Source organism: Amblyomma mixtum, chromosome 7 (assembly GCF_055824585.1).
Source record: "Amblyomma mixtum isolate Tamu chromosome 7, ASM5582458v1, whole genome shotgun sequence".
Classification (NCBI taxonomy): domain Eukaryota; kingdom Metazoa; phylum Arthropoda; class Arachnida; order Ixodida; family Ixodidae; genus Amblyomma; species Amblyomma mixtum.
This window is the reverse complement of record NC_143018.1, coordinates 74,475,143-74,492,322: the sequence shown is the minus strand read 5'-3', so window position 1 is coordinate 74,492,322 and position 17,180 is coordinate 74,475,143. Positions and strand designations below refer to the sequence as shown.

General features: G+C 47.9%; 1 protein-coding gene across 1 annotated transcript; it reads right to left on the bottom strand.

The window, feature by feature from the left end:
- Positions 1 to 415: 415 nt before the first annotated feature.
- On the bottom strand, positions 416 to 4,368 carry LOC149336528 (uncharacterized). Its single transcript, XM_089552971.1, has 2 exons — positions 3,302 to 4,368; positions 416 to 3,218 (listed from the first exon to the last, which is right to left on the bottom strand). Exon 1 carries the CDS (start codon positions 4,351 to 4,353, stop codon positions 3,322 to 3,324), a length of 1,032 nt encoding a protein of 343 aa, XP_089409097.1. The 5' UTR covers positions 4,354 to 4,368; the 3' UTR covers positions 416 to 3,218; positions 3,302 to 3,321.
- Between the last annotated feature and the right edge of the window lie 12,812 nt (positions 4,369 to 17,180).

Here is a 17,180-nt window from a genome sequence, read left to right as displayed (position 1 = left end):
CGCAATGATATCCTGCCATTCTGGAGCGCCAAATACAATGGAGGCCCATTAGCATAATGAGGTCGAATGGTGTCCCATCCTCACTCTCTACAGGCAAGTACCGGATACCATGAGCGTCGAGCGGAAATTCCTTTTTTAAAGTCCGTTGCAAGATGTCCCAAAAGTATACCCCCTCCCAACAGTGCAAAAAAACGTGGTCTATTGTTTCTGGTTGTTTACAAATTAAACAATGTGATCCCCAAGGTAGAAATAACTGCTTCCTTTCCAAGAATTCCTTTACTGGTAGTGTTCCGGTATGTAATTTAAAGAAAAAAGTTTTTGCACTTGGCGGCACCTGCATCGCCTTCACACGCTTAAGTACGTCGCGTCCCTGGCCTCCATTGTATAAGGCCCTGTACATAGGTTGTGGAAGAACTACATCGCACAAATCTTTATACAACTTTTTCCTGCTAACAGAAGATAAATATTCATACGAAAATCGAACCGACAGGAATCGAACACTCGCGACAACCTCTCTAAAGTAACCAAAAATACGTCCCGAGAAACTTTCGGTTGTGACAACAAAGTCCGGCAGTGCATTTCCGAGCCTTAATTGGCACACAGTGCGCAAAAACGGATCGCTTACATCGCGCACAAAACAAAATCTGCTTACAATCTGCCGCAGAAATAAGTGTCCCAGACTCAGGCCGCCATCCTTCACCCGCCTAAACAAATTGGTCCGGCTGCAGCGTTCCCAGTCCGCAGCCCACACAAAAACGGCAAAGATCCGGTGCAGTCTCTGTACGTTCATCCTTGCACAGTGCAACACTTGCATCACATACCACAGCCTAGACATAAAAAACAGATTGCACACTGTGGCCCTTGCGAAAATTGAAAGGTGTCGCCCTTTCCACCTTTCCACCTTTTCACGTGTGGCTTGCGTCTGTGCTTTCCAGTACGAATCGCTATCGCGATAACCGTCCAGTGGGACGCCTAAGTACTTTACTGGGGTCGTCACCCAGGACACGTTTGCAAAATTACCGGGCTTCGTTGGCCATTCACCGTGCCAAAGCCCCAGGGACTTTGACCAATTCACTTTACTACCGGTGATCGTGGTGAATTCCTTTACGCATGCCACGGCCTCGGTTATACCTTCCCGGTTCACTGTGAACACCGCGACATCATCCGCATAAGCCAGCAGCTTAACTTCTGCTGCCTGTAGCTGGAATCCTCGAATTTTTTCACTTTCTATGATATTCAAACACAACGCTTCAATGTAAATGCAGAATAGAAGAGGGCTGAGAGGACAACCCTGGCGCACCGAACGCTGCAGGCTAATGGGGGCCCCCAAACTCTTATTTACAATTAATCTTGTCGTGCAGCTCCGGTACGCCAAGGCCACTCCCTCGCAAATAATGGACCCTAAATTCACATGGTCGAGTATGCAGAACAGGATATCGTGCGAAACACAATCGAATGCCTTCTCAAGATCTAGCTGAAGGATGGCTACCCAGCTATTTGTGTAATCACAACATTCCAGCACACACCTCGCTTTATGAATATTGGAAACAATAGAGCGTCCCTTGATCCCACACGTCTGGTGGGGACCGACTATATCCTGAATTACTGACTGTAGTCTACAGGCTAAAATCTTCATGAAAACTTTATAATCCACGTTTGTGAGGGCGATAGGACGATATGCTGTGACCTGCTTTAACTTTTCTGCGTCATCAGATTTAGGGATTAGCACTGTATGTGATTTACCATAAGACGGGGGCAATTCATTTTCTTTGTAGGCTTCGTTAAAAACTGCTGTCAGTACTGGCACTATTTCGTGTTTATATGCTTTGTAAAAAGCGGCGCTTAACCCATCAGGTCCAGGAGATTTTCCCAGGTTCAAATTTTCTATCGCTTGCTCGACCTCTGACGCAGTTATCGACAGCTCCAGCCTTTCTTTCTGTTCGTCATCTAATCGCGGCAAAGCGCCAAGAAACTTTTCCTTGAATGCGCTCACATCCACTTCTTGCTTTGCAAACAGCGCCTGATAATATTCAAGAAATGCCTGCTGGATATGCCCGCTTTCTCCAGATAACGCCCCGCCCCATTCAATCTGTTCAATGTGGTTTCGTTGAGCATGCGTTTTTTCCATTCCTAGCGCTCGTTTTGAAGGTGTCTCCCCATCAGCTATATCTTGCGCCCTAGCCCGCACCAGTGCGCCACGATAGCGTTCTTCTTCAAAGAGTTCAATCTTATTTTTTATTTTCCTAATGTCATCCATCCATTTTCCAGGCTCTTCGCTTTCTCTTTCGAGAAGTTTAGCTAGTAAAGATCTTAAATTGTCCTCCTCACGCTTCTCCTCTTGTCGTATGCAGCTTGACCTTTCGATTGCTGCTATTTTTATTTGTTGTTTGCAAAGTTCCCACTGCTGCCATACTTTCAGTTCCCCGCTCGGCTTTAATTTACTGATTTCTTCGTTGACTTTCCTGCTAAAGATGTCGTCTGTAATGAGCTTATTATTTAATTTCCACATCTCCCAAGAAAACTGATTTCCTCGTTTCTTTGTCCCTATCCCACACTGCACTAAACAATGATCCGAAAATGATACCGGTACTACATTGTAGCTACTGCATTTTGAAATAACGTTCGGTGACACATAAATGCGATCTAGCCGTGCATGGCTTGACCGTTGAAAATGGGTGAGTCTCACACAACGCTCGCCCTCTAAACACTCGGCCACATCATCGAGGTTGCACGTGTCTATAATTTCTGAGAGTACTTCAGTGCTTCTGTCCCTAAATGCCGTTGCACTGGTTTTGTCACAGCCTCTCAGGACGCAATTGAAGTCGCCCATTACGATCAGGCATTTCTCACAACTGAAGTGCTTTTGTACGCGTTGAAAAAACTCTGTTCTCTCATCCACCGCATTTGGGGCGTACACACAAATGATGCGCCAATATGTTTTGTCGTACAGGAGGTCAACCAAAACAAATCGACCCGAAGGACACGCCGTATATGCCTGAACCTCAAGTCCCGGTAAATTCTTTACAAAGATGACACAACCCGCAGACGTTCCTACAGCGTGGGCAACAACTGCAAAAAACCTAGACGTGAAACGTCTCACCATGTCCCCGGTCTGCTCTTCCCCGTCAATTTTCGTTTCCTGCACTGCCAGGACGTCAATGTCGTGCTCAGTTAAAAGGCGGTACACCTGGCTCTGCTTCTTCTTACTTGCCAGTCCCCTGACATTAAGTGTACCGACTTTCATGGGGAACGCATGAGCCATTTTAATGCAGAAGAAAGAGGCCGGGGATATGGTGCTTACCCTTCACGTCTAGCGCTTGGCTAGACGACATCATTGACACCGGAGCCATCCGGTGCTGGTGCCAGGCCTGGCAGCGGGGGCGGCTTGTCAAGGGCTCTCCTCTCCGTCGACACATTTGATCGTAGCCGGATGGACGACCGCCGTCCTTGGGTCGTTTTTGCCGGCGGCTCTTCGACGCTGGGGGCCTCCGCCTTGGCGTCTTCGGTTCCAGTCTGGGCGTGTGGCCGCTTCGCTGGGGCAGGGACGCCGGCCGTGCGGGCGCCACTCTGGTCAAGGTTCTCCTCGGTCAGAGACGCTGGCTCGGTTTGTTGGAACGCTGGCACGCTTACTTCACCGCTCGACGCCTTCGTCTCCTTTCTAGTAGGTTCTGTCCCTTCAGGCTTGCGTCCGGCATCGCTGCTGGAGGGTCCCGAAGAGCCCGTCAATCCTGCTTGCGGTTCGGGTTCCTCTATGCCTTTCGCTGATTCTTCAGCCTCGACTACATCCATCAGGAGTTCCGCAGAGTCGTCTTTCGACGCCCCGCCCGTAGCCACCGCGTAAGTGCGGACACACTCATTATCCGCGTGGCCGTACCGCCGGCATTTCGTACAGCGGGGAACCTTGCATTCACGCCGCACGTGGCCTGTACCATGGCAGCGCAAGCACTGCATTGGACGCCCAGGCGCTACGACAAGAACCAACTCTCCGGCGACACGTACCTGGTGTGGCAGGTCATCCACTTTCAAGCCGGGCTTCAACTTCAGTAGGACCGTTCTTGTCGTTGAGCTCTTGTCATTGACGCCTTGTATCCGCCACCGCTCACGCGTAACGTCGGTCACTTTGCCAAACGCCGCGAATGCCGTCCTGATGTCGTCGTCGGCCACACCGTGAAGCATCCAGTGTAGCCGCAGCTTTACCTGCTGGTCTTCGGGGTCGATAATGAGGCAGCGGCGTTTCTTAACTTGCAGCTCGTTGAAGGCGAGCAACTTCTTTGCTGCCTCCGTGTTCCGCAGGGTAACCGCCCACACGTGGTTGATTTGGTACGCCCCCAACGCGACCACGTCGGGGAGCATACCGGTCTCGGCCAGGGCGTCCCCGAAATCCTCGACCCGGAACGGCCTCGCTCGCACGTCGCCGTGAAGAAAAACGGTGTTGAAAACAACACGTCCTGTTGGCAGTGTCGGCAAAATAATCTGGTAATCCTTATCACCGCAGTCATCGATCCTGTTTCCGCGGCCGTCAAAGGCCGCTATCGCTGCTCCGCTGGAGCCCATGACCCTGCGATCCGTTCAGCTCGGCTGCCGGAAGCAGAATGAGCTAATCTACCAATTGACGCTCGGGTGGACGTCAATGAGTAATTACTCCCTTATTACAAATCTACTCCACCTTGGGGGATTCCCCTAAAAATATTTGGTCAACACTGTTCCCACTTCGAGTTATAGATCAATTCGCTCTCGCCCTACCATAAGCTTGCCGTCCCGGTTAGCTCAATTGGTAGAGCGACTGCTCCGGTGTGGCGGTGGTCCCGGGTTCGAACCCCGGACCAGGACGAATTTTTTCTTTAACTACGAAGTTTCTGTGAAAGCTGTATAGCTTTCCTTTGTGGCCGTATGGCTGCGCTCGGGTGGACGTCAATGAGTAATTACTCCCTTATTACAAATCTACTCCACCTTGGGGGATTCCCCTAAAAATATTTGGTCAACACTGTTCCCACTTCGAGTTATAGATCAATTCGCTCTCGCCCTACCATAAGCTTGCCGTCCCGGTTAGCTCAATTGGTAGAGCGACTGCTCCGGTGTGGCGGTGGTCCCGGGTTCGAACCCCGGACCAGGACGAATTTTTTCTTTAACTACGAAGTTTCTGTGAAAGCTGTATAGCTTTCCTTTGTGGCCGTATGGCTGCGCTCGGGTGGACGTCAATGAGTAATTACTCCCTTATTACAAATCTACTCCACCTTGGGGGATTCCCCTAAAAATATTTGGTCAACACTGTTCCCACTTCGAGTTATAGATCAATTCGCTCTCGCCCTACCATAAGCTTGCCGTCCCGGTTAGCTCAATTGGTAGAGCGACTGCTCCGGTGTGGCGGTGGTCCCGGGTTCGAACCCCGGACCAGGACGAATTTTTTCTTTAACTACGAAGTTTCTGTGAAAGCTGTATAGCTTTCCTTTGTGGCCGTATGGCTGCGCTCGGGTGGACGTCAATGAGTAATTACTCCCTTATTACAAATCTACTCCACCTTGGGGGATTCCCCTAAAAATATTTGGTCAGCAAGCAAAACATGAACGATATATGTTCTCCGGCTTATCGCATGATTGGGAGTGTTCGGACTATCTTTCAGTTTTATTTCCTCGCTTGGTGTCTACAACGCTGTTCTTCGGAACGTCAAATGCGAGCAAAACCATTCGTCTACTCACGCTGCCTGCTCGTCGAAACGCGATAATAAGGGGTGACGTCCTTAAGAAGGAACAGCCTGGCAGACGACGGGCCCAGCCGAGCGTGCTTTGTGAGCATACGCTTAGCCTCATCCTGTTTCCAACTTCGCTCCGTCATATGGCGCTGACGCACAGAAAAGTCACCGCTCGCGCATGCCAGTTAAAGATTTGGGCGCCTGTACATTTTTAGTGGTTGCTGGTATAATTCTAGATCGCGAAGTCAACAGAAGCTGCGCCATTATTTGTCGACCCATTATATGACTGTGAATTTTTGCATTGTTTGTTGGTTCCTAACATTGGTACGGGGCTTTACATCTTTATGACGCGTAGCACAACCATATTTATCTCGAAAGGGCTTTGGAAATTTCCGCCACTTGATGTTACTTAACGTGTTCTGATACTGCACAGTACACCGGCCTGCAGAATTTCATCTCCATAGAAATTCGACCGCTGCGGCCGGGATTGATTCTGCGTCTTTCGTGTCAGCAGCAGAGAGCATAACCACTGATGCACCGCGGCGGCTTTTTTCTCGAATTATCGCAGTTACGTGGTACTGCATCAATGTTCTGCGAGGTACTAGCTGTAGCATTTGGACCTTGCCTCGAAAGTTCATTTGCCAGCCTTATATTTAGCGCGGCTGAGACCAGCGGTCGGTTGTGTTCTCGCCGAGCGTAAAATGAGCTGGTTGCTATCGTTTCCCGTAGAGTGGTAAGTAATGTAACGATAACATGTGTCTAGAATAGACCAGCGGGCTCTGCACATTAAGTCACTTTAGCTCCAAAGTGCGCCTGCGACGTCTTGCGGCAGTCATGGGGTTCGAGTTCGCTTGTTGAATTGCGTCACGAGAGTGGATGCTACAGCATTCTCGGCGGACAGAGATACAGGCTTGCGTGATTTGCTGCTCCCGAGGGCTGAGTTTCCAAGATTCTTCAACGAGGACAACGCTTGACTACGCCTCATTCCATTGCGACGACTCTGCAGACAAAATTTAGCGTGAAACTGACGCGGGGCAAATCTCAAGTGACGCTAACCAGAATACGACGACATCCCCGAGCCATATTTAGATCCTCGACGCAGCACTGACCCTACTCAGAGGCCAGCGTGCATTTCGAAAGAAACCATGGAAACTAAACTGGAATTTCATGGCTGCAAGGTTACCGACCTGGTAGTCAAGGGAGGCGACACTGCCATCAGTGGACTCTCTGCAGCCATCATGATTGAAGTCATGTTCCTTGACGTCGGGCCCCGAGTCCACACTGCAGGAAGGCTCCTCATTCGAATTAAAGGGCAAGCGCACCACATTTCGAGAACTGCGCGATATTCAAAGATTTAAATCCGTATAGGCTGTAGGTAAAGCATGCCAATTGCTTTTGCGCTTCTAGCCCCGCCGCGGTGGTTGAGTGGTTACGGCGCTCGGCTGCTGGCCCGAAAGACGCGGGTTCGATCCCGGCCACGGCGGCCGAATTTCAATGAAGGCGAAATTCTAGAGGCCCGTGTACTGTGCGATGTCAGTGCACGTTAAAGAACCCCGAGGGGATCGAAATTTCCGGAGCCCTTCACTACGGCGTCCCTCATAGCCTGAGTTGGTTTGGGACGTTAAACCACAATAACTAACACAAAACCAAACGAAACCAAGCTTTTGCGCTTGTATTTAAAATAGTGACACCATCAACAATTGACTTTTAGGCTTCTCCTCACAGCGCAGGAGAAGTGCGGGCAAGTTCGGTGTCACGTCACGGAAGGGAAGATTTCAGGTTGCCGCTGCCGTCAACGATATCCTGCCGTGCTTCGTTTGGTTCTGGCAAACAACTCTCGGTGTGCTTTGCTTTTTGTGGCGTTGAGTTGTTCCTTCAAAGCAAGCGCTTGCGCTTTTAAATGTATGGGTACCTTCGATGACATCATCATGAGCCCTCCCACTTGGCGCTCTGTGCTGCGGAGAAACTAGAATGCCACCGAGATTTTAATCAGCGTTTGCGTCACCATTTCAAATGCTAGCCCTAAAGGGTTTAGCATCCATTGTCTGTAAGTTTCACGCATTCGACCTCTTCAATTTCGTCGATTGATAAAACTTATGCAGTTGCCCTTAAAAGGTCATGTTTTGCTCGAGTGCTGCTGAACGCACGTAGTTACTTGGGCTGGTCGTCCTGCGGCTGTGTTCTCAGGACCTTATCGTATTCATAGGCTTCCTGCAGTGAACATAAAGAAAGTCAACGGGCTCAGATCCAAGCACTTCTCCGTTTCGACGGCGGACTGAGAGGTGTGTTCTGAGGCGACCCTGCAAATAACATTGCTCAAGTGTGCTCGATGATGGTTTATTTATTTATTTATTACAGATACCTGCAGCGCCCAAGGGCATTATTGCAGGGGGGGGGAAGCACAATAACTTCCGCTCATTTGGCCGAAAGTACACATAATAACAGAAATACAATCACACAGCTAATAGATGAGGAAAAACATGCACTGAAGGAAGACAACCGCGCTCCACAAATAAAATAACACCAATGAAATGAAAAAGACACGCGCAAGACAACTGCGCGCCACGTCACACATCAGATAAAAATGCGCCGAATTGACCTTCCGTGCAGCACTCATTGACGCCGGCTGGTAGCCTGTTCCACTCATTGATCGTCCGTGGAAAGAACGACGTTTTGTAAACATCTCTGCGACACTTAATCTCTCGGATCTTGCACTGATGATCAACTCGTCCAGGAAAAAAAAAACGAGGTTGAAGCAGATACCGGTCTTTGTCAATGCTCAGCTTTCCAAAATAGATGCGATGCATGATTTGTAATCTAAAATGTTTCCTACGGTTATCTAAAGATCCCCAGCCAAGGTGGTTTTTAAGAGACGTGACACTAGTTGAGAAGCTCTAATTATTGGACGCAAATCTCGCAGCATTATTTTGGACGCGCTCGAGCATATCGCATAAATAAGCAAACTGGGGGTCCCATACAGGACAGGCATATTCAAGAATTGGTCGGATGTAAGTGAAATACAGGAGTTGTTTGACATTAGACGGTTTAACGTCCCAAAGCATCTCTAGCTAAGAGGGACGCCATAGTGAAGGACCACGGAAATTTCGACCCCCTGTGGTTCTTTAACGTGCACTGACCGCGCACAGTACCCGGCCCTCTAGACTTTTGCCTCCTTTCGAAGCAGGTATCTTCTCACCCTGGTCAACCGTCGTAATTCCCGTGGCTCTTTGGATTGCAGAGAATTGCAATGAATGCATCGTAGAGTGAAACAAACAGTTCCTCCTGGACCGAGGATTGGCATTGCACGAGGCGACGTATGTCTCGGAAATTGCTAAGCTGAGGTTCTGGCTCAAAACTTTGCAATGAATCTCCAAAGCTGAGCTAGAGCACGATAATTTCGCTCTTAGATCATAGTGCCGACGAAAGCAAGGGACTCGCTCTTCTAGACATTTACTAAACGACTGCAGTCGCTCAAGCACTCTAGGACATTCTTATCAATGGAGAGACCTTCTAACGGCGCATAGAGGGTGCCTTAGTTCACCAGTAAAGCCCCAGCAGACACCACTGAGTCACGAAACGTTTCGTCATAACTGACGATTACGCGGGCGACTTGTCTCTTAATGCCCATAGCAAGTAAGAGCACGAGAGCGTGATGCTATCAGATATGAGGTCGAAAAAATTATGTGGCACGGCGTCATAATGCCATGCTTTTTATCGTGAAGAAGGAAGATGGCACTCTTTGGTACTGCCTTAACGACGGTAGCCTGAACAACATAACAATTTGCACCACTATCCTCTATCCACGACACCCGGATCTGAGAGCAGCTCGAAATACTTCTTGTCGGTGGTTTTCACGATCACGCCATACGGCGCATTTGAGTTCAAGAAAATGTAATTTCGATTTTGATCCGCAACTACATTTTTCTGCAGATCAAGGGCAAAGGGTCTGCAGGTCTGTGGTGGCCGAGCTCTGTTGTTTATTTTGACGACGCTATGCTCTTTGTGAGGAGTTTCGAGGAAAACCTAAGAAGGCTGAAAGTGACAGACATATTTTTAGGACTCAGGCTGAAGCCAGGAAGGTTCCACTTCGCCCACCTAAATTTGTTCTTCGTTGTCAGCAAGGACAAAGTGGGATCCGGCCAAGGAACGACAGTCGCTATTTTATATTTTCAGAATACAACCGACCAGGAAGGCGGTTCAAGGTATTTTTAGGCTGCAACCCTATCCATACACAACGGTTTGTAAAGGGCCATTGTCCCACTGCCGTCGCTTTTTGACGCAGGCGAGAAAAGTAGACGTTCCCTTTCGATGGGAAACAATGCAAATCGTAGGGCTCAAGGAGCCTCAGTGCCTTTTGCACGCATCACCAGTCCTCGCCCACTTTAATGAAGAGATATATTTGCTTCAGAATAAAGTTTTACGTGCAATACGAAAGCACATTTTTCGCCCACACAGCCAAGCTTTTCTATTGGCATATTATGCGTAGTCAGAATACCTGGCTTTTAACACTTACGACTGCTTGACGCTTAAAGAACTGGCCTAGTTGGAAATAATTCCAGAGGTGCTTCTAAAACTTCTTAGCAGCAGTGATGGGAAAGGATTTCTCTTACTGCTGCCAATCGGCTCTACCACATCTGAAGGCGTGGGGCTCGTTCATAGAGCGTATAGTTAGCACGCCAAAGTACTGATTATTCAGTAATTAAGTAATTATTCAATTTCATTCATTAACGATCTATGTCTGAAGTATTTCAAAATTTGGAACAAATTAAATAATTACTTCAAATATTTAATAATCCAGTTCACTAATGGTAATAGCGATTTTATTGGATGTAACTGAATTCATTGTTTAATTAATTCCATGCCTAAAGCTGCCGCGGTGGCTCAGTGGTTATGACGCCCGGTTGCTGATCCGTAAGGCGCGGGTTCGATCCCGGCCGTAGCGATCGGATTTCGATGGAGGCGAAATTCTAGAGGGTCGTGTACTGTGCGATGTCAGTGCACCTTTAAAGAACCTGAGGTGGTTAAAGAACCTCTCAAAGCCTTAGTCGCCTCGAGACGTTAAACCCCCATAGACCAAAGCAAGCAATAATTAATTCTACAAATATTAATACGTCCGTTCAATAATTTTACCCAACAATTTTTGTAATGATTGACTAATTCAGCTAGTAAATGACTTCAATCAACTAGTTACCCATTTGATAAACCATTTTGGTGAGTTAGTTATACTTGCTATATACAAAACTACTCAATTAAACCATTCTATTAATTACCCCTATAATTGATTGCTGACAATTCGCGCGGACGCGCTCTGATGACATGCTCTGCCGAGAGGTCCTGTACGCCCCACTCGTAACACAAAAAATGCTTTCGCATTAATACCAAACACCTGGAGCACTCACTAGACCTTCTATTAAAAACGAATATTAAAACACATTGCCACGTATTTTTGAACACACTGAACGCTGATGATTAATGTATTTAATATTTATTTATTTTACCGCCAGGGTTCAAAGGTACATTAGAGTGGAGTGGCGGATGCCGGGGCATACACACTGTACAAAACTATGTTATTGTTAAAAAATATACATAAATCTCTGCAAACCAGTTCGAAAACAAAACTAAGTACACAAAAATAAAAAGAACAAAGGTACAAACAGTAAATTTGAAAATCTAGAGTAGTGTTAATAAATACAGAAGAATATGACAAGGAAAATATAAAACAAGGAATACAGTTCCTAATAATGAGTTGCTGTGAATATTGCTGAAATTTCACGCTACTCACTTTTAAACCGATCGCACTCCTCTAACTGTATTTGAACTTTTTTTTCTTCTTCCCTTTGTTCTTGCGCACATGTGTGCCCATTTTGTTTTTCTGCATTTTCGTTTGCTACTTCAGACTGTAGGGCAGACTGACTTGTTTTGATCTCTGTGTGTTTTTCATCAGAGTACTTATATTTTTGCACTGCTGTCTGCTGCCATGTACTGAAGAGGTGGGCGAACTCGAGCAGCTCCTCTTACAACCTTTATATTCGGCCCTGCCAAAACAACGCAGGGAAAACAGCTGAATTCACATACTTGAGTAGTTATTTGGTGCGTTGGCTGAAAATCTTCGCCTCCTGAGTGTTATCTGCGCACCAATCTTTGCGAAAATTATCCTCCGACGCAAACAAAAATCTGGCTTCCTTGAGCTGCCATAAAACGCTCCAAGAAGCCCTGTAGATCCACATACGGCGGTAGATACACTACGGGCATTATGTTGAAATATTCCTTGAATTCACTCCTTATTGCTTGAGATGTCGTTGATGTAGCGTGTTTCCTTTACGCTACATCAACGACATCTCAAGCAATAACACAAAGACGCGCATAGTCTTTGTGTTATTAAGCATGAAATGCTTTTAGCTCCCGTTGTCGGCAGTGTGGTGACGTCACGCCGAGACCGAGAGTCAACATCCGGGCACTGAAATCCACTCATCCGGGCACTGAAATCCACTCATCCGGGCACTGAATTCCAGTTATCCGGGCACTAAAACGAGAACATCCGGGCACCGTACGAGACTTAACGAGATTTAACGAGACTCTCTAAGCCCTCCTATGCGACCGGCATGCAAGCGCCGGTTGGTCTCCAAACGAGACAAAAAATAACTCTGCCAGTGCCTTCTCAATGTTTATCAAGATATCAGTGGAGCTGTGGGTTAGATAATGCACGGAATTATAATTTCCGATTTCTAATAACGCGTGCAAAAAGCACATAAATGCCATGTTGCACTTCGTTGTCGTACGTGATCCGGGGGAGAAGCGCTGCGTTCAAAGGGCAAGGCATCGCGCCGAACGGGTGGTGGCGTTCCTCCCTTCCTTTACGGTGCGGTTCGGGTGTCCACCGAGATGGCAGAGAATTACTGCGCCATTTCCTTTCCTCAAAAAACCTTGCGTTCAAATGGCAAGGCATCGCGCTGAACGGGTGGTGGCGTTCCTCCCTTCCTGTACGGTGCGGTTCGGGTGTCCACCGAGATGACATTAGGCCCGTAAACATTTCATGCTTACTCTACTCTCGGTTACGGGAGAGGCAGAGATTTTTTTAACATCAATATTATCCAGAATTATTTCTGTTTCCAGAAAGCAACTGACATGCTTCAACCAATGAAATAAAATATTGCGGAGTGAGTAAGCCGAAAAAAAACTAAATTTTCCTAACGACACACATTCCGTTAACTCTTTTCGCAGGAGCGGTGTGCTTTCCTGACTGCCACGGCGGAGGTTGTGTTCGGGGCTCATTGGAGGACAACGACCATCCCAGGAGGGAGGTGAACACTGCCAGAACAGACCCCTAGCGCCGCATTCGCTCATGGAACAGAATTCATTCGGGCAGCAGACACCTGCAAGGAAAGGAAATGTGTTCAGCTGCCCCTCCTTCACCCACGGTTCATCGAACCTTGCCGATGTTACGCGACACATATACCTTGAGAGAGGAGGAGAGCCTTTTAGAAGCTCTGACGACCCAGCGGAGTTAGCGAAATTCCATGGTAAGGGAGATGTGCGGTGCCCCACACGAGGACGACCGCATCAGATTCCGATGTGCCCTTCTGGAACTGAAGACTCTACAACACTAACTCGGCGCACGCCGACGCACACCGGCGAAAGCTCCTTCAACCGCGACACGTTTCCTTCTAGAGCTGCAGACCCGAGAAATGTTACTCCACATTATAGTACGCAGAGTGGCGAGAGCAGCTACAATCGCGGCACGTGGCCTTCTACAGCTGCAGACTCGGGAACTGTCACTCCACATTATACTGCGCACAGTGGCGAAAGCAGCTTCATTAGCTACACGTATCCTTCTACAGCTGCAGACTCGGGAACTGTCAATCCACATTATACTACACACAGTGGTGAGAGCAGCTTCAATCGCACCACGTGTCCTTCTACAGCTGTGAACTCTGGAACTGTCACTCCAAATTATACTACCTACAGTGGCGAGAGCAGCTATAATCGCGGCACGTGGCCTTCTACAGCTGCAGACTCGGGAACTGTCACTCCCCATTATAGTGCGCACAGTGGCGAGAGCAGCTACAATCGCGGCACGTGGCGTTCTACAGCTGAAGACTCGGGAACTGTGACTCCACATTATAGTGCGCACAGTGGCGAAAGCAGCTTCAATCGCGACATGTGTCCTTCTACAGCTGCGGAGTGGAGAAATATCACTCGACATTTTAGTGCGCTAACTGGCGAAAGCGCGTTCAATCACGACACTTGTACATTTACACCTGCAGAGTCCGGATGTGTCAGTCCACACAATACTATGCACACTGGCGAAAGCCTCTTCAATCACAACACGTGTGTTTTTGCAGCTGCAGAGTTTGGATGCTTCAATCCGCACATTACTATGCACACTGGTGAGAAACAGTTAAACTGTGACATCTGCCCTTTTAAAACTGCAGACTCTTCAAGCTTAACTCGTCACAAGGGTACGCACACTAGCGAAAAACCGTTGAAGTGCGACCTGTGCGCTTTTTCCACTGCGCAGTCATTCACTTTAGCTGTGCACAAACGGAAGCATACTGGTGACAAACCCTTCAACTGCGACACTTGCTCTTTTGCAGCTGCAAATTCCAGGAACCTCGCTAAACATAAGCGTATGCACACCGGCGAAAAACCGTACAAGTGCGACCTGTGCGCTTTTTCAACTGCGCATTCTTCCTCTTTAGCTGGGCACAAGCGAAAGCACACTGGCGAGAAACCCTTCAATTGCGACATGTGCTCTGTTGCAACTGCAAGCTCTAGCACCCTGGCTACACATAAGCGTAGGCACACTGGCGAAAAACCATACAAGTGCGACCTGTGCGCTTTTTCAACTGCGCATTCTTCCACTTTAGCTGTGCACAAGCGAAAGCATACTGGCGACAAACCCTTCAATTGCGACATGTGCTCTTTTGCAGCTGCAAGCTCCAGCAGCCTCGCGAAACATACATAAGCGTATGCACACCGGCGAAAGACCGTACAAGTGCGATTTGTGCCCTTTCACATGTGCAGACTCTTCAAAATTAAATCGGCACAAGCAAATTCACACTGGGAAAAGACCCTTCTAGTTTGATATATGCGCTTATGCAGCGTCAGTGCGAGGGGTTTTAAAGCGTCATATGCTGACGCACATTATCGCTGAGGGCTATCGCTGTACCCGGTGCTCATTCACGTGTTTAGATAAGGAGAGCCTCAGAGAGCACCTGTCCGGAGACAGGCAGTGAAATCTTAAGATAGACATGCCGATATCATGAATATGCTCCTGCAACTGGCATACAATCTCGTGCGCCTTACCACATAATTAAGCGTCCACAATTAGCCGTCATGCGAGATGTAATGTTCTTAAAATCTGACGGACATCCAGTATTAATCACTTCGTTACTAATGCAGGGAGATACACACGATTTCGCAGGTTTTATTCTTTGTTCAGCTTTGCGAGCTGCTGCATTATCTTGCTGATAAGTGACATTTTAGAACTCGACACAGCATCACTGCTTCAATTTTTGTCTGAAAGTCAGAGTGTATACTGACGGATTTATGTCGCAAAAATTGCGAGCGCACGTAAGCCTACTTTTGTGCTATGAATGCGAAAGCATCGGTTGTGCATTTAAATCTGTCTTCAATTTCATTTATGTTGGGATGATTTTTTCTTCCTTTGTAATGACACGACCACTCATCAGCATAAACCCGTAAGGCAACGCATATCTTACGTTTACCTTTGTTCCCCAAGCAGCAACGTGGTTTTATGGCTTGTGGTTGTATGCTCGCCTCGCAATCTGAAATTCCTTGGTTCAATGCGTTGCTCTTTCGGTATAAATGTTATTTTTCTGTGTATACCACGGTGACGTCATCTGGTAGTTTTACGACCCCTCCAGCTGGTGAATGCTGACCTCGCGTTTCGTTCCCGATGAGCCACATATTGATGACGCAAAGATAAACTGTGGACTATAACCGGCTTGGCCACTCAGTGCATGCTCCTTTCGTAATATAGCGTCACTTGGTGTAAATCATTCATGACAACTTCATTCGAAATCAATTTCGCTACGCAGAGCTTCCTTCCAAATACCTGCTTACAGTGAAAATGAAAAAGTCGCCGTGCGGACATTTTGTATGTTGCAATAAAATTACCACGCCAGTTCGCCAGGAGGCTCTTGTGTTGACTGCTTCCTATGGTGTTTGCCGTTGTATCTAAGCTGCTCATTTGCGCTTCGACATTGAAAAATGAAAATTCACTCCCCGTCTCAAGATTCTGTTACAAGAAAATCGTCAGACTGCTTGAACTTGGTTGCATAAGAAGCACAGTTCTCAGACTCGCATCATTACACCATGCATGCGCTTCTTTACGCCAGGTGCTGTGGTGGGCCAGTAGAAAGGCTACAAATGATTCCCCGTTAAAGCTAAATGAATAAAACCACAAAAATCGACGGGCGACTACGATAGTCGGTAAATGCGAAATTTCAACGCACCTCTTCACACGCCACCTGCCATCCTTGGAAGGTGGCGTGTTGCGCTGCTAGCCGCCCTCCGGGATCTTCCCGTGGCAGCCACCTTCGGGTGGTCTGTGCCTCCGCTTTCGCCGTGGCAGGTGACGTTTCGCTCTTATACTATCTGCCATGGTTGTCATTTGGTGTGGTATGGCAACGCCGTCACAGACGACTACGATGAAGAATCCAAGAAACGGTTTTAATTAGTTGGTTTCAGAAAAGGAAATGACGCAGTAACCGTCTCGATATTTCGGTGGACACCTGAACCGCGCTGTAAGGGAAGGGTTAAAGAAGAAAGGAAGCAAGAGGTGCCGAAGTGGACGGCTCTGGAATAATTTCGACCCCATGGGGATTTTTAACGTGCACTGACACCGCACAGCACACAGGCCTCGCCTGCATCGGAATGCGGCAGGCGCGGTGCGGTTGGAACCCGGGTACTCTAGCTGAGTAGACGAGCGCCTTTAGGGGTGGGGGGAGGGAGGGATATGTGTGGTTTAAAAAAGGAAGTCGAAACCTATTCGTTATGCGTGCCTGATATAGCTAGGGTTAATAGGTTTGTAAAGCGCTACGAAGCAAATATACATCACTCCGCCACCACCAAGATGACATCTATTTGCGCCACATTTTGATGGAAAAATACTTGGAACAGCCGTTGGTCATTGCGCTGACTCGTTTGTGAGAGCGTCAAAATACCTTTCTTGCCACACCTGCGGTGGTACCAGGATCCCTTCCGTCATCCAAAATGGCTGAGTGAATAGGGCGCTCGGGTGGTGGGCCCGAGGATGCTGGTCTAATCTCGGATTTGGAGGGAATGTTTACTTGGGGTCGAAGCTGAAAAGAATCCGTCCGCTGCGCGATGTCAGTTTGCGTTAAAAATTTCCATATGATCCAAAGTACTCGGAAGCCTGCCACTACGGCAGTGTTCTAGTTCTATGCTTTTTCCAACGACTGCATTGTCTGTTAGAGCGAAATACAGAGAAATTGTTTTAGTTCAC